The sequence below is a fragment of the Manacus candei genome, unplaced genomic scaffold (assembly GCF_025592945.1).
Source record: "Manacus candei isolate 608988 ecotype Guabito, Panama unplaced genomic scaffold, ASM2559294v1 h1tg000005l, whole genome shotgun sequence".
NCBI classification, from domain to species: Eukaryota; Metazoa; Chordata; class Aves; order Passeriformes; family Pipridae; genus Manacus; species Manacus candei.
In genome coordinates this window covers 16,108,490-16,130,466 of record NW_026138053.1, presented here as the reverse complement: position 1 = coordinate 16,130,466, position 21,977 = coordinate 16,108,490, and the positions used below count along the sequence as shown (strand labels likewise).

The window sequence follows — 21,977 nt, the reverse complement described above, 5'->3', positions numbered from 1 at the left end:
CAGACCTTTTTACTTCAAATCAGCACAAAGAAAAAAAATTCCTTTAACATTTTAGTAGGCAGAAACGTTTAGAACATTTGAGATATCACCTCTTGGATGTATTAATAGAAGACACAGTAGCAGTTCTGCAGAAGAATTTCAATTAAAAACATGATTTAAAAATCCCATCCCCAGTACCTCGATTTCATACCTTGGAGTAGCTGGAATTCCTTTGTTGCGTGCTTTTTCACTCTCTCCCATTTTATCCATCCAAGTGCCACAATTGAAGCGGTTCCCTCCAAACACAAAGCCAGTTTCGTGGTCAACACCTGCAGTTACATTAAAACCTGCCGAGCAAGAATATCAGGTGTGAAGTTTGGTTTTTGGACAAAACAAAATGCCAACTGACCTTGCCAACCCAAACCTCCTTAATAAACAATAAAACCTCCAAACAAGAGATCTGAGGTAGGTTCCTGAGACCAAGTGCACTTTAAGTGAAATTTTAAAGATATCTCGTATCATAACATATAAACAGTTGCCAATAATAAACAATTAATTAGGCACTTTTAAAATATTAAGTAAATTTAAAGTAATATAGTTTTAGTTACAGTAAACATAATTTTTAAAAAATATGCTCAGTAGCTACAGGAAACAAAATATAAAATATGATCATCAACTTCTGAATTGTACAGTAGATGTTCCATGTATGTTACCTTCATCTCTCATGTTCTGATCAATCTGTGGACCAGCATTCCTCTCTCGGAAATTTATGCCTTCCATATGTCGTTGCATTGCTTCCTGTATTACTTCATAAAGTGGCTGATCCTACATTTGTTGCATGTTTGGATGAGATGTGAAAGGCAAGATGAAAAACAAGTAGAAAGGTTCTATCTAATGTGCAAATAGTAGCAATGCTTAAGCCTCTAGTTTATGATCTTTCAAAAGAAAAACACCAAACATTTTCCAGTAGCATCCTTAACAATGGCAATATGCTGTGTACAGTTTTTCACATAAATATTTTTCCAAGACTAAAATCAACAAAACAATTTAGAAGCTGACAGAATTTTTTTCTCCTTTCCCAACCCCCTGCACTTGTCTAATCAGTGATGCAGATGTAGCAAGAACTGTCTAAAATTCAGAATTCTTGTGCTATAATCAAACTTCACCATAAACAACAGATAGCAACAGATTCTTGTAGCTAGAAAAAAATAACATCATTAAAATATTATAGTTGTATTAAATACTTAGAAATCATCTTTACCACAGTGCCTGCAGGCTGAGGAGAAGAGTCATCTCTTGGGTACATCCTAGCAACGGGACACCTGAGAATGTCTAATCCATTTGGAACAATTTTACAGTAGTCCTGGATACATTGAAGCCACCACCACACAGCATCTCGACAGTTGTATCTGGCATGTGTGCCCCCGCCGAGCAGATTGGGAATGAGACCATGTCTTAAAGTCCCACCAAATGCTAAAATGATGTTTCTAGAACAAAAGAAAACCACAGTCTTGACTAAGTTGCTTTCAGGACCATTACCAGACAAATATTAAGCACAAAGCATACAGGATTACCTTAATAGCAAGGTAGGTCAAGAAGACAAAGAGGATTTTAAAGACAGATGCCAAAAGTTTGCTGTTGAAAGCTACAAATTACTCCATTTAGCATGAACTTCGTTTGCAATAAGAAGTCACCCAATCCCTACAAATTCCTCAACATGAATACATTTAAATCAGTTGGTACAAAACATACAAAATCTATTAATATGGAAGAGATAGTTTGCTTTTTTACAGGTAGTGATATAGACCCTAAATCCAAATCCCACTGAGGTCACAGGGAAGGTTTTTATTGATATTGTTTATGATTACCCTGGTATCCATTCTGATGGGTGGGGTGGAATGGGGACGGAGGGCAGGAGTAGATGGGAATTTCCTATTAAAATACAGAGAGGTGACAGCAGCTGAGGTTATGAGAAGTTTCATTTGAGAACCGTTGCGCACACCTTGCAGAAAACATGGATTCCAACTAGCTTTAAAAAGGTAAACATACTACTAGACTGCAGATCTCACTGCATGAGAAAGCTAATAGGTGGCCAAATGCTCAACAGCATAAATACATGCTAATTTAAAACAACTAATTTTTATGTTTCTATCAGTGTCAAGCTCCACCCAAATTAAAATTAATCAAAATATCAAATCTATCTGGCTTATGTACGGCTTACTTATCAGGTTAAACATTTACAGATACCTGATTGTAACAAACCACAATTAGCTGATTTCTAGTATTAACAGCCAAATAGTAGCAGTTACAAAAAATTATGCCTGCAATCACACATTTCTTATAAAAATAATATTCTCTTGCTACTTTGAATTTTTACATAAGAAATTCAGAAAATATTTCTCAGCAACAGTGATGCAAATAAATGTGAAACAATCACTTTAAGGACAAACAGTAGTGTTACAGAGGTTAAAACTACCTTAATCTATACAGAACATCAGCTTTGTATCGGCACTAAGAAAGCAAAAGAGAATCATTTTAGTGCTATTTTTAATTCCACTTAGAGAGAGCTCCCAAATACATCTAGTGCCATTAAAGTTTCATACTGCACATCAGCTGTTTCTAAAAGCTTGAGTGTCATCTCAGGTTTTGAGAGCACTGCTTTTTCCTAACTACCTACAGAGCCAATAAGTACTAAGGTTAAGTCAGTCTTACCTTGCTTCGAGATAGCGCCCGGTAACTAACATCAGACCTCTTAGTGCAATAAAAGTGTCCCTTCCCCAAGAACGAAAAATTCCAGAAGAAAAGTGAGGTAAACCTGAAAAGAAATGTCATTTTTCATCTAATTCATTGATACAGTAGAAACCCCCAAGCATGTAAGTATGTATAAAGTAACCAGAAACAGAAAATATATTCTCATTTATAATTTTTTCCTAGATTAAGATATTTAAAGTAAACAGTCTTCTAGACCAAGTTTTTGACAGAATGAAATACACCTTATTCTAGAACAATATCTTCTAGAATTTCAAGATCACACAACAGCATTTCTTGTATCAGTAACATTTAAATTTGTATTAAATCACTTGGTAACTTACCCAAGTGCCATCCCTCAATTAAAAGAAACAGAAAGAAAACTAACAAAAAGTCAGAATTACGGCAAGACTACAACACTTTATTGGCAAGAGTTTATTTATGAGAGTTGTGCCATCTCAGTAGCATAAAGGGGATACGACTGTTCTCAGCTACCATGAAAGACATCCTGTTTTTCTTTTCCAGCAGCTTATAGAACTACTTTTTACTGCAGACATAATAACATATAGCTTCAAGAATGATTCTAAATAACAAGGCATAATAATTACAACAGTAAGGTCCATATTTGTCTTTTTTTCCATTTATTAACTTTTCTGATCTCTCAAACAGAAAGTTTCAAACTAGCAGTCTCTTGTGCATGCTTGATAGAACAATATTTTAACTTCTATCACTTACTTAAATACAGTATTTGCTAATACTTAAATATGGCCTCCACATCTCTGCAATTTTATAGTACATGGCAGCAGCACTTGAGAATGACAATCCATATACAAATCAAAAATCTCAGGCACAACTCCCAGTGAATATGTGAAGGGAATATTTAAAACCAAACCCTTTAGTATAATTAATCTTAATGACCAGTTTAAGGGAACACTGTGCCTCTGTGCTTCTAGGTAACACTAAAGCAGGCAAATGGAATGTTACTAAAATCCAGAACTAAAAGCAGTAAAACTACACGAAAGACAGACGGTAAAAAAAGAAGAAAAACACTCCAGTGAGTGAGATGCCACTGCATCTGTGGATGTTTAAAAGTTTCTATGGCTTCAGAAAAGGAATGGGCCAACTCAGAACAGAAATAAATTCATTCTAAACCACAGAAGATAATACTTGGGACATAGAAAAGTGCCCATAGGAAGATTGCCAGATGCTGGCAGAACATTTGGAGGTAAAAACACTATTTGCTGACTGCTTTTATTCTCTTTCCTTTGGGAGACAGTTTCAGATCAGGAGTTCTGGTTTGCTAATGGTTCTTTTTCTGAGAACTTGTAAACAATAAATTCACTCTTATTACTCCAGTACAATTAAGTTCTTAAATTCATGTTTAGAAAACAAACTAAAACCCGTTATGATAAGTATATTCAACTCAAGCGAGTCTGCTGTAAAGAAAAACATACTTGTGGATCTCTGAATATGGTAACAAAGACAGCTAAAAATGTCTTTTAATAAAGCGCTTACAAATAAAGATCTCCCTCCCAACTCCCATGAACAGTAACAAAATGGTTGTCCCCAAGAAGCACTGCTAGACAAAACTCCCATGCTTTTAATAGGGCAAATCTTTACCTTACACACAGGGCAAAAGTGAGTGAAATTGCTACCTATATTTCATACATGGTTGCTGACATATGGATCCCAAACACATTGCAGAAAATTTTAATATAATTATTAAAACCAGTTTAACTATTTTAGAAGACTTTTTTTTTAAAGGTTGTTCTCACTTACCAGCTGCCAAGGAAACGCAACACTGTTCCTTCTCATTTGTAATCTCATTGAGCCTATAGGGAACATCATGTAAGGAAGGAGACAGATTTGGCAGACAAGAATATTTTCCTATTCCACACAACTGGATTGAACCCAAGGAAAGGTGTTTAACAAACGTTGATCCATTTTGCACAAAGCTGTAATGCAACATAATTAAATTAATTTTACATTTGACAATATCAGTCTATATTTTCTTTTACAGAAGGCTACGTTAAGTATTATGCATAATATAAAACCTAAAAATGAATAAATACTAGTATTAAAATGAATTAATGCTAGTATTTTGCATTAAATAATTTTTACATAAAATTTAATTTGTAGATCACTCACTTCCCCAGAATGTGTGCCCAATGTTAGTCTTAACATTTATTAATTTTAACAGGAATTTTTATGACAAATATTCCAGAAAAAAGGGTTAAAAAAAAAGTTGTTTTGGTTTAGGTGATGCCTATACACAGATCTAAGACTTCAAAAATACGATAAAAATATTTTACTATGAACAAAAATCTGTGAAACCTAGTCAGTCTTTTTCGAAATCATATTTTTATGTATATTCATATATACACACAAAAACTGCAAATCAAAAAATTTGACAACACATTGTCTAAAATAATGCAATCTGCATTCCTGACTAGTTAATCTTCAAGCATTTTCAGAAAATATACTATGGTCCATGATTTTACAGCCATACCAAATTCTATTCCCATTTTAATATCTGTATTTTCACAAAACAACACTGACTTGTTCAGCATGTTTATAGCTAGGAAAAAGCCTCTATTAAATCAATCTCCCTTCCCTTTGCAAGAAACGGAGCAGCAGACACTGCAGATTAAACAGTTATTTTATGAAGTAAGCAAAGTGCTCAGATAATGAAGAATATGTAGCTGTATCAGAGAAGAAATGTTGAACAAAGCATGAGTATAAAATACAATCTGATATTTTCTTACCTACCTGAACTTTAAGGAATCATTGCAGTGGTACTAAAATTATGGCAAAAAACCCTTCCAAAGCCTAGTAAAGAAATGCTGGTTTAAGGTTTCCTCCTACTACTGTACAATGTCAACAGGAATTATAAATTCAAACCCTGGATAGGAATCTGAACTCTTAGACTTCCAAACCACCACTGTTAGAAGACCGATTTGATTTTCACTACCCATTTTACCCTTTTACATTGGAAGAGTATGAAAACATTCAAATTACATTCTCTAGTAGACAAAACTTGAAGATGCAAATACATACAGATACCTCTATAGCTCTGATATGCCAAGCATACCTAGACATCTGATGCCATCCCACATCCAGAAGTGTTGTGTATGCACCCACTAATATGGCATCAAAGTAACACGGGATGAGGTAACGGGGAATTCTCTTTAGGTACACAAACATGGCCTTCAACCATTTACCAACCTATTAAAAATACAATATAATTAGAACTTGATAAGATCAGCGCTCAAAACCCAGTACTTTCATGATCCATACGGTTACAGTATTTGTCACAGTTTTTGTACACGTATTACACCCAAGTTATGCTGCATCCTCCTGCTCCAAAATTTCAGCTAAGAGAGATGAACTCTAAGAAAAGTAGTAAGGAAAAATTTCATTTGTAATATCACATATAAATGGGCCAAAACATTAAGTATAGAAAGTGACTATATTTTGCTAGACTTATGGGAAAAAAAGAACTATCACGAAGTTGTTATGAAAACTGAGTAACAAAGGAAACCACAACTCGAAAGGCAGCACTATAATGCAAGCATTGGAAGGAGGTTTCTCATTGCTTAAAAAGATAGGACTGAAAAGACGAAGTTTGAGATCAGGAATAAAAAAGTTATCAGAAGGCTAAATTATGTACAGCCATTAGTGAATATGACTGCAGATCTGGGTCTAGGACTCAGGATTCTGGACATTCATATCCTTGTGTCATTGCAAACTGTTTGACATCTGAAAAGTATTTCTCTTTCCTTCTAGACCTGTTAAATAACATCATGACAACCTACTAGGAAGTCACTAAAGATTTAAACCTTGCAGATGAAGACTGTACCTGTCAAAATATAACACTATAACTGTATAATATTCATGTGTGCCTTAGTAGTACTTAAGCACTCTTTTGAAAGTACTTTCTTAAAAAAAAACAAACAAACAAACAAAAAACAAACCCCAAAAACTATCTTCATTTTTATTTCGGGAAAATTAATAAACAGGAAGTGACACCTGCCAGCCCTTATGCAAGAGCTAACAATCCCTCTACATATTTTTCACCTCTCTTTTGTATTTATCTATTCTTAAATATGATTGGGGGGAGGGAAGAAAAACATATTAATGGTTCAATCACCTAGAAGAAATTGCTTATACAAGAAACATGTTATACACAGTCTGAATTTAAAAATATAACAGTAGTTGAAAATGAAACAAAGTGGCAATTTAAAACCCCAAAGGCACCAAATAAGTATTTTTACTGACCTCTGCACAGGCTCCACCACGTGAAATCAGACGATTACTGACATAATCAATCATCCAGTCTCCAGATCTTAAATTATCACAAAATGGATGACCCAAATCATTCTTTGGTCTAATGTCTGCCATCACTGACATTAACCCTGAAGATACAAACCCAACTGTGTATTAAAAGACACACCCCTATCACAAACAGCTGTTACAATTCAGGGGGGAAAGGTACACAGTAACAGATGCTTTAACTGGATTTGAATATTACTTCTTTTGATCTGCATAAGGAGTTAGGCCACTCAACTGTCGTTTCCTCAGCACACATCCTAGAAAGTTATGTAAATCATGGTGGAATAACTAGCATGATGGAATTCATACGTTTGATAAATGACAGACAGTCCTCAGCAATCCAGTAATGCCTGGGGTTTCATTAATGTAACTTTTCACTGGAGGTATATTTGTTCTCTTTTTACTTTAAAAGCCAAGGCTATGGTGTTAAAACATATATTGGGCTGCAAAGTTAAGTTTCAGAGTATTGAGAGAGAGGGGGTTTGTTACAGTGTAAGATTTCTTGGGTACACCGATTAGTAGCATGTTCAAGTAGAAAAAAAACTTACTGTTTTTTATTCAAATAATGTCAGTGACAATAGAACAGCCACTCATTATGGTATGATCTAGATTGAGCAGCTCTAATTCACTTTTTTTATTGAAATGCTGAAGCTCTTACCTTGGAGGCCTGCATACTTCAGCGGTGACCAGTTTGGTATATTGTAACACCCTCCACCATCTTCTTGTTCTTCTGCCTCACATCTATACAGCACTTGATTTAGGTCAGCCAAAGTTAGTTTAGATGCAATACTGAAAAAACAGTGGAGAAAAAAAAGAATGAAACTCAAAAGAAAGTAAGGAAACGGGGAAAGGATTTCACAAACAATTCTAATTTCAGATCTACATTAAAATACTAAAATATATACAACTCTCACAACACTTAATCTTGGAAATTAAGAGCTTGATTTTTCAGATGTTCAGAGATGTTCTTCTCAGATGTTTCAGTATTTACTTAGAAACACACTATTAAGTATAAAACTCAAACAATCACACCCACCCCAACAGTGAGAAGCAGTCCATATTAGAAAGTTTACTTTAGGCAGCGATTACACAGAACTGGGAAGTTTGTCTTATTAACCCTACCTAGTATTATACATACAAGAAGAATATCTCAGAGTTTTTATTGCACTCTGACCATCGAAATGCATCTGTACCAACAACCACAAAAAAATCCAACAACTCCTCACTTTAAGTTTACATAATATTCTTTGTTGCCATTGTATCTCTCTAGGTTCTACTTCAGAAACTCAAAGAATACTCACGAAGAAAATGGGGTTTTTAAAATGGGTGCTAAATGATCGTCAGGAAGACTTCCAGATTTAAAATGAGCGCTGAACTGGATCAAATGGTTGCGGAGTATACCAACAGCCTCCTGTGCCTTTGGGTCAAGACTGACTCTGTAAATATGAAAGCACATCTTGTAGAAATATAGCACTTAAAATAGAGTGATAGGAGATTTGAGAATAGTTATTTTCAGTAACACAGCTGCTTGGCAATGACAATAACGTACCTGAATACTATTATACTTCCCGGTGTTAATTTTTCAAATTCTATTTCTTGAACAAATTCATTTGGCCCTTTTATGGCAGTTCCAGCTTGCTTTATGATTTTACTGTCTTTAATCTTAGAAAAGAAAACAAATTTGCAACTGGAATTCAGTGTCTTTTTCTAATGTAACAAATGACAACATATTACATCAGAACATGAGTGAAGGAGGCTAATTACCTGGATATGCTCTCTGAGTTCCATTGCGAAATTAGGCAATCCATTTATAAAATGTAGATCTCTTTTGTAAGGACTAGCACTTCTCTCAATAGTCCTAGCCTCAAGTACTACTTCTTCTATTTTTCCTAAAAAAAGTTAAATCATGTTGCAGGTCTTAAGATACTTCAAATGAAAAGTGATTCTTTTGAAATTATGAAGCAAAACCTAAAACTAAAAACCTAAATATTCAAGATACAGGTCTGTGTTACACAGCAAAAGAACAGAAACATATGCGGAAGTGTCTTAAATATCTTATAAACATTCACTACATGTTCATATGCTGTATTGTATTTAAAATGGTGATTTTTGTTATTTTATAATAAATGAACCATAATATCAGACAACAATTAGTGAATTACAACCTGTTTTTTACTGGTCACCAGTTTTCTTAGTTTCCCTATTATCCTTTAGAGACTGTGCTAGTTTGCTTTCCAAACTGCAGCTACAGATGGTTTATCTTTAAAGGGTAGCAATTTATTATTAATATGCAATTATTCTAATTTTCTCTAAGGTATACAAATCTTGTAAATGCCTTAACATATAACGCAACTGATTTTAAAACAGGCACACACACGTGCACTCAAAGAACTGAGCATACTTAAAAAGTCAGTTTGGAAAGCTTCTCTTCAGAAATACATCCAGGTAATGTGTAGAAGTCATTATATTTTGCTACTATTAAGTACAGTCGATACTCTGCATATTTAATTAATATGTATGTACTGCATGTATATTATCTTTATATTAATTTATGCACTACAGAGTTATTTATGATGTACTTTAAAACTACAGAATAGTTGATATCAACAAATACAGTAAGATTTTAGCCTTTTTCCCCAGTATAACACACTTAATAAATAGTAATCCCCCTAAGTCTGTACAATTAACCATCTTGCTGTTAACTATTACTAGTTCACAAACAAGACTATAAACAATAACACAACCTCATGAGGAGCTTGCAGCAGGAAGTATACTCAAATATGAATGTTTTTAAAAACCCTAAGGAAGGCAAATTTGCAGTTTCTTTCTCCACTTTGGTGCATACATATTAGGACAGATAAAAGCAGTGTTATACACTTAAAATTCTCATATGGATTTCCTATGCATGTGCTTGAAGTGAAAAAGTATGGAATTAGAATAACCTGAATTTTTTGTACGCCTGCCATCTCTTGAAAAGAAAACTGATTACCTGGGATACACATTTCAGGTACTTCTTTACTATAGAAGCAAGTTTTAGGATCCCTGAAGGCCGTTCGACACACAGCCACGACAGACTGGTGTGTGGTAGGGCAGTGTCTTGTCACTGCGACTATATCTTCATCAACCTGATCTACATACACCTGGAAAAGACATCCCATTACAACTGTGCTCACTCAGAGCATATACATGAAGCAATCACAGTGTCACCCTCACTTCTTGCCTGATTAAAGCCTTTAGCCCCCAGCTCCTGATGCAGCCTGTTTATGGCCAGCCTTCCTGCCAGAATTCCTGTTTGGAAATTAACTTCACCAGACGTCAGATGTGCTGCTGGATTCCATTTTGAATAAAACCTCTCTTCAGATACTACAGAGATCTGTAAAGAAATTAAGATTTAAGCAAATATGAATTATTCTGAGGAAAAACCCTCAAACTATCATGCCTTGAGGTCTGAAATATATAATAAATTCAAATTTCATATGCAATTAGACAACATGAAGTAATGCCATCTAGTAAACTGCTTAAAATTTCAAATAAACAACATTCAAATACGAGTTATAGGACAAGAAAAAGGTTATATTTTGAAAAGCAACTTAGGAGTTGAACTGTAGACCCATACCTGGTGTGGCACTAGTTCATCATAGCCTTTGGTGCTTCCTGTAGCACAGCAAGCCATGGAAACAATCATTGCACTCGGAAGAGCATCATAGGCAGATCGGTGCTGCATTAAAAGATACACAGGTAATAAACAGTGAAACAAAGATAATTCAACCCTCTCAATTCAGCATACAGAAGATATATTTAACAGAGGAAGTGCTAACTCATGATCATTATTTCCTCAATCACAACAGAATTATTGAAGAAAATTACTACAAATGGACTAAGAAAACCAACTTAAGAAAAACCATCAAAATAAGCACTTCAATGCCCACCACTCTCTCTCATTCTCTCCTGTAAGCAGAAGCTTAGGTGAGCAGATCAACAAGCAGAGATAGAATCATTTACAGAAACTGGAATGAAAGACTCAAAACAGTTTATTTAGTAACTTCTTATACTTATCCCCCGGCAAGACAAAATCTTGAACGTTAGAGGGAATTGTTAAAAAATTTTCTTCACTACATGAAAACTTGAACATCTGAAACACTTCTTTTCCCGTAAATATCATTCAGAAAAAATATCCAGATTGCATCAAGCCGTCCCATGGTTCAGAAATATCACTTCAGAAAATATTACATGTAAACTTAGTTATTTGGCTTAGGTGCTCACCTGAATTGGACATTCATTATCATGTGTAATATCCATGAACAGTGCATGAGCAATAGCTGGCATCAAAGGCCTCAAACGCGGCTGAACGAAAGAGCCGACAGGTTCACCTCCAAAACGATAAACTAACCTTCCCTCTTCATGGCTATTATAAGCAGTCATTGCCTCTAAAGAACAAAATATGTAAGTGTTTGCCTAAGAATAGCTACCACAGAGAACAGCATGCACAAAAATGTTAATGCAGCATTTAGAAGTTGTTATTTAGGTGTGTTCAATCATTAAAAAAAAACCCCAAAAAATCACATGTAACTATATTCTCCAGTGCGGACACACAGCCTCGGGGTATTCTACTGAGTATAATATATTTAAGGAAGAGAAGGGGGAAAAAGGACAAAAAAGCAGAGATCAAACTGTTTCTCATAGGCTTTAAAAAAAACTCATGCAACAAAAATCAGACACGATGCAGCACTTACATAGCAGAACTGTGCTACAACTTCTTTTTCCTCTCGCTAGAGTAAGAGTGAAATATTTAACCTTCTGTAAACTAATGAAAGAAGTCTTCTCTTATTTTACAGCTAGTACTGTATTTTCTGCTGAGTATCAAAAGAGTTACAATACAAAACCTGTACTTCCAATTACATGGAGTATGAAATTAAAAGCGCATAATTCAGTAGAAAACTTTTTCTTGGAAAAAGCACGTCATCTATAATCTCTCGTTGGAAAGAGACCACACACGCAGCAAGCCTACCTCTTATTAAGGAGGTAATGCCCAGCCTATTCACAAAGATATTGTCCAGCTCCTCATTTCCTGTGAACAGTTCAGCCACTACATACAAATCGGCTCGCAATTTTCTAGCTGTGTCCAGCATGTACTGCAAAAAGCACAGCCAAAAAAGCCACAGAAAGGGGAAAGGTAGATACAAAAAAGGACAAGTTTCAAAGCTAGGCAGGGATTGGACAATAGGAAAATGCCATGCAGCAAAGATAAACAGAAAGCCAAAATTAAGGAACAAAACAAGTTGTTACACAGAAAAGGACACACAAACATAAGCAAACCCAAGAATGAGCACACAACACAGGAGACGTTAAACAAAACATGAAGAAAAGGTAATCGCATAAGCAAAGAACATGAATATGTGAGAAAAATAAAAAAGCATACCAATGTTAGTTTCACAGTTAAAACTCCAAACCATACACGACAATCCTACATAATTTTCAACTGCTTATTGTACCTCTAATCAGGCTGGTAATTCCCAGGCGGTTGACAAAAACATTGTCAATGTACTCACTGCCCGTGAAGAGTTCAGCTATCACATAAAGATTAGGTCTGACTGATCTGGCTGTTGCTAGCATCTCCTATAGATCATAATACATTTTTAATGCAAGACATCCATTGTCAGCTACGTATACACAATCATTAACAGGAATGTTAACCAAAAATAAACGAGTCATTCATACATGCAGCAGATTAAAAATACTCTTAACATGTAAGTTTTATAAAAATAGGTTTATATTTTACAGATATTATTGATGGACGGAGTAATTCTAGGAAATTTTCTGTAGACCTTAAGCTAATTAAAACCTTCTTTTTAAACAAAATCTTAGCTCAAAATGCAAACCCAAAGGTTGGATAAAAGAGATGTCTCTTGAAGTAAGAAATCTGAGCAAGATTTCAGTTTAAGCCTTCGTAGTTACCATTCAAAAAATAGTAACAATAAATGAAAGAATGGCAGAAGTTTTGAAATGGCTGCATTTAAGAGCCACTTACAACTTTTGTACGGGGAAATCAACTTGTTTTAGAGAGCTCTTCATAGATTTAGATAAGCTCTGTAACAAAGCTAAGACTAAGCACTAACAAGCTGCACTACTCAAAACCTATTTAAAGCCAATTTACTAGGCACAATTTCTCGATGTAGTCAGCTTCATGGAAAACAATAAGCACTAGTCTTAAAAATACACCTGCTAGACTAAACTTTTTGCAGATGTTCTTAACCAACTTTTAAATTCTGGGAAGTGAATCACTTCCTCTTCAATTCAGCAACAGAAAAATATATATGGAAAAAAAATAACCCAGACTTTCAACCAAGTCTTGGCAATGACTCCATCTAAAACTGACAATCTGGATACTGAAAGTCATTGCACTAAGTCCATAGATAAGTGAGGGAAAAGTTAGCCAGGCCCAACCACATCCACAGTATTTCAGCTAAAGTAGAGAATTAAAAGATACAATAGCTACACCACTCTACTATTTGTTTAAAGTAGCTGAAATCACATTTAAACATCACCAGAAAAGAAACCTATGCTATGAGGAAGATTCATTCACACCTGGACTCTGCCATGTAGATCCTGCAGATTTTGGAGCAACAGTGCAGGACCTATTTCACAGGCAGAAGCTGCTTTATAATAAACACAATTTTCCGTACCTCAGCTACATGAATAGGTGTTGAGTGACAGTTGTCAAGACGAACACCATGGAAATATTTGGCAGTGATTTCAGTGTATTTTTTCATATGTGCCCAGAGGTATGGGCAGTCTTCAGGTTTATTACCATAACGCAGTTTCACACTGTCTCCCCAACAAATGAGCTCTCTTCTCAAGTAAACATTCGAACCTGTAAGGGAAATAAATTCACTTCGGTGTAAATATATTATAGAATGTGCAGCAGAATCAAAATGCGGTATTTTATTTTCTACTGCTAAGGAGTAGAACAACACTGTAACGAAGAGTAAAAATTCTAACAACCTAACAATAATAATTCTAACAATAACCATATCAACTCAAAATCTACATGCCCTACAATGATATAATATATGGTATAATTTCAGACTCCTCCAAGGGAATGTTTAGCTTCTATAGTGATACTGAAATAATTCTTCAGATTGAAAACAAATTCCTTTTAATTCTTCAAAGTAGTATAAAAACTACTTTGAAAAAAGAAAAGAGCAGCAAACAAATGAACAAAATCAGTAGTTTGGTTGTTTATACGGGCCAAATTAAAAAAAGCATCTCACTGTGCCAACATAAACTGTGACGGCCATGATTTACAATTTTATCTTCTGTTAACAGCAGACTGTGATGAATTTCCAAAGCTGGTAAGTAAAAAGCAGGGACTGTAAATTACCACTACTTCTAAAAAAAGTCACTTAAGCACAGCTGACCTTTGTCTTCACTAACAGCAGCATAGCCATGTGGACAGAAAAATTGGCTTTCTTTGGATGTACACTGTGATTTTTAAAGGACTATTTAGAGAACCGGCTGCATTTGTTTTGCAATTCCTTTATTTTTGCCCTTATGTACCATATTTTCATGCTGTGTTCTCATTTGAAATAATGTGTGGCACAAAACAAAGGCGTAACACAAGTATAAAGTACTCAAAAAGCTGTAGATGAATTAAGAGAGAAATCAGTAATGCAAATTAAGTACACTAACTAAAGCCAGTGACTGAAGGAAAAAATACAACAGTCTGCCTAGAAGAAAGGGCAATAAGCTGAATGGCAACTGAACAAAACCACCCTTGAAACACATTATTTTCATCCTTGAGAAGAAGAATAAAAGTAAATAAAATGCAGTGAAAGGGCTGTAGATTACTATGCAAAAATTAAATATTTGCTAACTCCGGGTCACTCTGGAATATCAACAGATTAGCTTCCAAAAGAGTCCCAAACTCTTAAATTGTTTTTAATTATAATTAAACTGGCCTTTGTTTGATTTGGTTTAGAAAGTGAATGACTAGTCTGAACACAAGCTTTTTTTGCTTTCATTGCATATCAACACTGTCCCTAAAGGAGTTACATTTCAATGTTTTAGTGCATGGTGATTTCACACCCTATTTTACCATCACAAGTAATCTGCATATTTAATTTGCATTAACTGGTTCATCTCTTGACTGTCTGACTACCACTCGGTGGACTTTTCAAGGATCCAGTTTTTGCTCACTAATGCAGTAAAATACTATTCACCTTTTCATTGCATTAGTTTTCTGCCACACTGTCATTGTCTCATGGAAATGCCAACAAGCACTGGTGTTGGAACAAAGTACAAAGTAAGCAACAAAGACAATGACAAAAGTGGGGAGGCAGGACGTCCCCATTTCAGTGGCAAAAAGCTGGTAATTTCCCTCTCAAATCTTGTAAAATTGTACCTCAAATTCCAGTTCTTACAGCTGATCTGTATGCTGAATGGGAAATTAAAGTGCTATAAGCTTAGTATCTGCTATTCAGCAGCTTCATAGGAATACATCTGGAAAAAAAATAGACTAAATAAAATCCTTTTTGCTTTGGCTAGAATATCAAATGGTTTGTAAGTAAATTCAGAGTTCTTTTGCAAACCTGGTTCAGCAAAGTTTCTAAGAGGATCATCTCCCATAACCCAGCCATTATGAGCCATGAAATAACAAGCTTTATCTGGCTGATGTATCATACTTTCTTCTTCCTCCACAGTCATCTCTTTAAATGGATACGTAAAATACCTATGGAATAGACAGACAATTAAGAGGGGGAAAAAAAAGACAAACACCAAAAACATATGGTAACCTAAGCTGCAATCCATTGCCTTTGAAATTAAAGCACTCTAGGAACTGGGTTGTACATAATACAGGGAAAAAAAAAAGCAGCTTGTATAAACGATAGGGAGTTTTCTATTTTGTACCAAGCTTTGAAGAACAAAGGACAGATGCTGGCACTATCTTGGTGTCAGTTGGTAGTATAAGATTAAAGCCCTAGCTCTTCAGATAAATGACTGGCATTGAGTACATAAAACTTGAAAGGTATAAACTTTCTTAGTTCCACTCCTCTTCCACCTACAACAGCAATGTGCACTATGTAAGGCTTTGATGTGCTCTGAGTACTGTCTCATGCTTTCTGGTCACATTTATTTATTAAACAGTAACCACTGTTGCCTAAAAAACCCTGTCAATTCATTAAGTGGCATTTGTCCATGGAAAAGAAAACATGCACTTATTATACATACTAAAGTTTACTTTTAACGAACTTTGAACTTGCTTTCCCTGGATAGATTCTAATAGTTTCCAAACAAACAAAAAAACATGTATATACCTGGTAACTAAGGGATTTTTTCTACTGATAAGACCCAGCTTAGGACCACCACAAGCCATTCGTTCATAAACCACAGTCCCCACAAGACAATTGACAGCCTAGAAGTAATTAAATGATGCATTATTGAAATGCCTGCATTTGTTTGCAATTTGAAACAATTCAGCATGAAAACACAGTAATTATAACACCTGTTCTTGATGGTGAGTAGTTTGTCTGTATTGCTCAGCGTTTAGTTCCTCAATCCTCTTGCGAAACCAGTTACAACATTCTTCTATTGCAGCTGGTCCATTGCTTATCAGGAGGACAATAAAAGAAGAAAACAATTAGAAAAAATTATTTTAACAACACGCAGTATATATAACTAAAAGGAATAAAAAATTAAATTTTTTCTCATCTCTGAAAATAATGTGATTTGGCTTCACAAATTTAACTTCACCTGTGATTTTAACTTGCAATCAGTAATACAATACCTGTGTGGTATGAATGTTGCCAATGCTATATTCATATCTACAGTACAGCCAAATCGCCTATAATCAGGGTCTTGAAGTATTTGAAGATGTTGATTTGGATCAGATTTAGTGCTCATTTTGCCTAGGAAAAAGATAGAAAAAAGAGTACTCAAAATAAAAATAGGAATTATATTCAAAGGGCACAGAACTTTTACAATTCTAGTATCAGCAAAGATAAGGGTGGATAAAGAAAATGAAGTGGTACAAAGTATTAAAAGCCTTTCCTAGCCCTCAAAGCATTCTTGTATGATGCTTAAGTCAGCATGGCAGATATCTCACATAGCAAAAAATGGCATTATTTTGTTTTCCATCTTACTGCCTCTTGAACTATAAATATTTAACTCACATGCTTCAGCAACATACTCTACCTTGAGTTAGAAGGGTTTTAAATTGCTGCACAGCTTTGTTAACATCCACTTGGAAAAACTCCCATAGTCTAATTCTTGGATATATATCTTCATGAATTATTTTACGTAAACACTGTAAAAATTAAAATTATGTTGGTTAATAAATGTTGCTTCATATATTCTAAAAAAGCTAAGCACTGATGCAAATTGCTTAGAAAAAATTGGAGAATAAAGGCTTACTTCACTAAATACATCTGCAAAGTATACACCATTTTATACTGGTGTATAAACTTAGAAATACTGAAAGGTTTAATCAGCTTATTAGCTGATTAGCTTATACTTAGTTCTCATTCACTTACATTCAGGTGTTGATCACTCTCAATCAAGGGAGGGACGCCTTTGGCAATACACTTCCCATCGGCCACCATACCGGTCAAGTGCCACAGAGCTCTATCCAATACCCAAGCTGGCTTCAGGTGAGGAGAATTTACAAGGTTATAGCCACATTCTGGATGCATCCTGAGCCATTCACTGTTAGTAGCTTATTGAAGAAAGGAAAAGGGGGGTGAAAAAAAAAACTCAAACAAAAACATAAGTACATAAGCTGAACACTTCACTGTCTTTTGCAATCATCTTCATACCAAGAAGCTAAGGAACTATGGCACATATAGTTCATTCACATTTCAACTAAGTTTTCCATGTCAATAGAAAGCCATGTTTTATGCAGAAGTGTTTCCTCCTGATTGCCATTTTTATTGCAACAAACACAGCTGCAGAAACTGCAGGGAAACTTTTTGTTAGTTACATAAAAATATGCAATTATAAAACACTGAAAAAGAAAGAAAACAAATCACATTTTTCTTGCAGGAAATACATCAAATAACCAATATGAGATGATGTTCTTTGTGTGTTGAAAGCCAAACAGACATCCCAAACCAAGATTTATGATGACATAAGCTGTTTAATTTTTAATATTCATCACACACAACCAGAGAGCAAGAGCGCACACACACCACCCAAAAAATAATGAAATTTTAATTTAATGAAAAATATGGTTAAATGTGCTTTTAAGAAAGGATTAGCTGTGATACTTTTAAGAAGCAGAGTGGTGGGAAGCGATGCCACTGAGTCTTACACAGGAGGATGAGTGCACTGTCTGGTGCATGCAAATGGAACACTAATTGAGATCAAACACTACACTCTGTGTCTATTTTCCAAGTTTCCCCTGTAGCATCAACAAGCACCAGAAAATATGCTGAATGTTAGGAATTCTCTCAGAGAAGGTAAGGAGTCTTCACCAAAAAATGAGTGTAGTATTCTAATATAGACAGTGTGCATGTAGCAATATGATTAAATACATATAGTAGAACAATTTGATTTTGGAAAGAAGAAAAAAATCCAAGAGTTCATTTCTTTTCATTTTTGAAGCTGTGCTAAACACTGTCTAACTGAAAATAAATTTCATAGAATCATAGAATGCTTTTGGTTATATTCTTCTGAATAAATACTTGCAGTTGAAAAACTAAATAAAAAGAAGAGAAACCCAGAGAATGCCTAAGAACAAAACCCAGGTTTTCAGAAAAGCAGAGAAAAACAGAAGTAGTACTTAATGCATGGGAAAATATATAATAAATTATTGTATTGGAAACATGAAGAGTCACTAACATGCCCAGAATTATAGCAGAACAAATAACACCTAAAATCCAAATTTGCTTAGTTCAAAGAAGTTAAAACAAAAATGTCAAAGGGAAAAAAAAGATATCCTAGCTCAGTCCATAGTGTGAACAGCTCTTCTGAACACCCTTTAACATTATATCTCAAGACAGTTATGCACATGGCAAAATTCCATGTTTATAAGGTCAAACCATTTGTAGAAATTAAGATCTTCATGGTTTAAATACCACCTACAACTAAACCCACCATGTTTTAAAGTTACATAAAGCAACAATAAGCTTAGGCTGATAAAGGCCTAAAAAAATTTTTCAGCTAGGCTGAAAAAAATTTTTTTCTCCAAAAAGCAAAACCACTTGTACTATTCACCTATAGAGAACTATGATTTACTATAAATGACTTTCATGAGTAAATACAATTAATTCTAAAAAGACAATGTATAATTTGAATCTAAGGTATTAACATAAAAAAAATAAATTCAGCAGGCCTTCCAATAATTCTGGAATGGAACAGAACAATGTTTCCTGATCAGAAGGCAAGCTTCAGTGATTCACAACATAACACCAAAAGAAATCTAACCCTGCAGGAAAAAAAATGCCCAAAACATCACTGGTGATTACATTTGCTACAGCTAGGGAAAAAATAAGTATAGTATAGAGAGTGTGTGTGTGTATATCTATATATATATATATATGTATGTGTGTATGTATGTATGTGTGTGTGTGTGTGTGTGTAGTACATAGTAAAAGTGTAAGAATACGGAAATTCCAAGACAAGAAATTACAGAAAATTTTCTAAAATTCATTAAATTCTTCTTTGAAAAATTTGAAATTATTTCTTTAAATTACTAACTCATTATTATATAAATTAAATACCAATTTAATATTTAGTAGTGATGCTCATTGCCCAAGACCTCTTTTTTTAATTCTTTTTAAAGCTGAGAAAAAGGTGCTGTTTGATGCAATCAGTTAAGTGCTTGAAAGTAGCATTAACTCCAGTACTATATTGCCATTACACAATAGTAGCCTCTTGTGAAAGATAAATAATATAAAATTTATCTCAGTTTATTTTTATTCCTTTATACAATTTATTACAGCCACTGAAAGCTCAGAAAAGGAAAAAAACCAAATCTCTTGTTTCTGTCTCCCAGTGAAAAGTAAATGCCAGCTGACATGTACTTCTTACTTGCATCTATGCAGGTCCCAGAGAGAGTCTGGCAGTTTATCTGTGATACTCCTGTGAAGAGGCCAAAGGTGCACCGACATTTAACACGTCAGTGCACGACTTCACTTTTGAAGTCAGGCCATGGATGCTGGCTTTCATTAGAGCCTAACAGAGATGCCAACAACAAAACCTGATTCCCACTGCTCTCTACTGTGCAAGCAGCCTGGTCTCCATTCCTGTGTGAATACCAAACACCTTAATGCTTGCTCCTGAAAGGGAGCTGTCTGACTCTCACAGGAACAGAGGGGAATACAATTCTCAACTAGAAAGAAGAAACTACCAACAGACAGAACCAGTGTAAGCTGAGGGGTCATGAGCTGTTTGAATTAACAACATTAGAGGATTTACAGTGAGACAACTTAAGCTTCTCAGGCAGACATGCTGCAGAATTAATAAAGATATGCAAGTATCCATAATCGGCTCAAATAATGAACTATACATTTTGTGCCTTTCATATTCAAATGAGTCTATAAAACATGCTTTACAATTAAACCACCCTAATGTGCAGGAATTAATTAATTGAACTACTGGAAATCACTATTCAATTAAGAGGAAAAAAAAAGTTAAATTTCCATCTAATCAAGATTCAGACAAAAAGAATCCCAAAAACTATTTCCCTATTTTCTCACTTCAAAAGGAAATCCAAAAAGCTCCACAAGCATATAACATCAACATATCTCTTGGCTAACGCTACATTTATCATTTAATAAAGTTTGGAGACAGTTGTATATCAAGAGGTTTGGATTATAAACAACAAAAAGGAGGGGGGAGGAAATTCAAGTTTAAAAGCAGGCAGCAAAGCCAGCAAGTATACCTTGCTTAAGATGTAAGTCAGAACCACAATCATCTGAGTATTTCTGTCCTGTTAGAAAACACTTCTCAACATCCTTTCACCATAGTACAAATGTTGAGTCATCCATCCCAATGGAGATGACTAACTCTGAATGTAACCTGAGAAAGTCCTTCTACAAATGTAGCCAAATAATGTGACATTGTTCTTAAATATATTCTGGTGTCTAAATTTTAGAGCTAGGTATTTCTATGCATAAAAAACCCCAAACTGTCTCCTTGGTACCATGCAAATATACACTGTACAAACAGGATCTCAAGCATATGTAATAGAAATTGGACTTCTAGTTGGTCAAGTGCAAGAAATTTTTTATCCAGAATTGGGAGAATGTTTAAAAGCCTAATTCCCTCAGACACATAGCCAACAACTATATTTAGTAACTTTTCAACAAACAGATAAAGCAAACAGAGCCCACATTGCATTGCAGACTGATTGGATCGGAATGTTTGGCAGCAGTCAACACCAAAGAACCAAAGCAATTAAAGCTTGAAATTCACATATATCTGTATTTAGGGTATTTTAAGCCCCAAAAGACATCAGTATACATAACTACTTGTTGTACTCTGCTATAAGAATTCTAATTATTATGATGTTTAGGATTACAGCATAACAACACAGAACAAAACCCACTGTCCCTCAAGCAAATAAGTAACACCTTTGATGTATTAGCATATCTATGCTTAAAAAACAACCTGCCCCCAACTCAAAGCTCTCTTTTTTCTTTCCCCACAGACTGAGCTGTAACATTTCCTCTATTGCTTAATCCCAGCCTCTTGTCCCAACTCTGTTTACCATCTGCATATTAGACCCAAATCAGAGTTTTTAAGCAACTACAAGAATAATACCCAGTTTAACAAGTACTCAGTTTATGTTCACCAAATAATTCATAATGCAGACTCTGATCAAATATGTGGGAACTGCACACCACAGTTCATGAAAATAAGCATATTATATAGACACATACACAGCTCATTAATCCTCTCTAAAAAGGGCTCTATTCACT

General features: G+C 34.8%; 1 protein-coding gene across 6 annotated transcripts in view; it reads right to left on the bottom strand.

Annotated features, from left to right (window-relative positions):
* Positions 1–21,977, bottom strand: part of AGL (amylo-alpha-1, 6-glucosidase, 4-alpha-glucanotransferase) — a 35,828-nt gene that overhangs the window by 7,329 nt on the left and 6,522 nt on the right. For 5 of the 6 annotated variants that reach the window (XM_051803211.1, XM_051803233.1, XM_051803189.1 and 2 more), the window contains exons 6-28: positions 17,589–17,770; positions 17,251–17,362; positions 16,844–16,964; positions 16,562–16,664; positions 16,374–16,471; positions 15,648–15,787; positions 13,743–13,930; positions 12,552–12,675; positions 11,323–11,486; positions 10,676–10,777; positions 10,280–10,432; positions 10,049–10,199; positions 8,824–8,948; positions 8,609–8,721; positions 8,361–8,495; positions 7,718–7,848; positions 7,006–7,142; positions 5,819–5,952; positions 4,507–4,682; positions 2,692–2,794; positions 1,241–1,466; positions 693–804; positions 191–326 (exon numbers count right to left, since the gene is read on the bottom strand). In XM_051803211.1, coding sequence (XP_051659171.1) covers positions 191–326; positions 693–804; positions 1,241–1,466; positions 2,692–2,794; positions 4,507–4,682; positions 5,819–5,952; positions 7,006–7,142; positions 7,718–7,848; positions 8,361–8,495; positions 8,609–8,721; positions 8,824–8,948; positions 10,049–10,199; positions 10,280–10,432; positions 10,676–10,777; positions 11,323–11,486; positions 12,552–12,675; positions 13,743–13,930; positions 15,648–15,787; positions 16,374–16,471; positions 16,562–16,664; positions 16,844–16,964; positions 17,251–17,362; positions 17,589–17,770 — 3,166 coding nt within the window. Of the gene's footprint in view, positions 1–190; positions 327–692; positions 805–1,240; positions 1,467–2,691; positions 2,795–4,506; positions 4,683–5,818; positions 5,953–7,005; positions 7,143–7,717; positions 7,849–8,360; positions 8,496–8,608; positions 8,722–8,823; positions 8,949–10,048; positions 10,200–10,279; positions 10,433–10,675; positions 10,778–11,322; positions 11,487–12,067; positions 12,192–12,551; positions 12,676–13,742; positions 13,931–15,647; positions 15,788–16,373; positions 16,472–16,561; positions 16,665–16,843; positions 16,965–17,250; positions 17,363–17,588; positions 17,771–21,977 lie in introns of all 6 variants that reach the window. The other variant, XM_051803198.1, reaches the window with a different exon arrangement.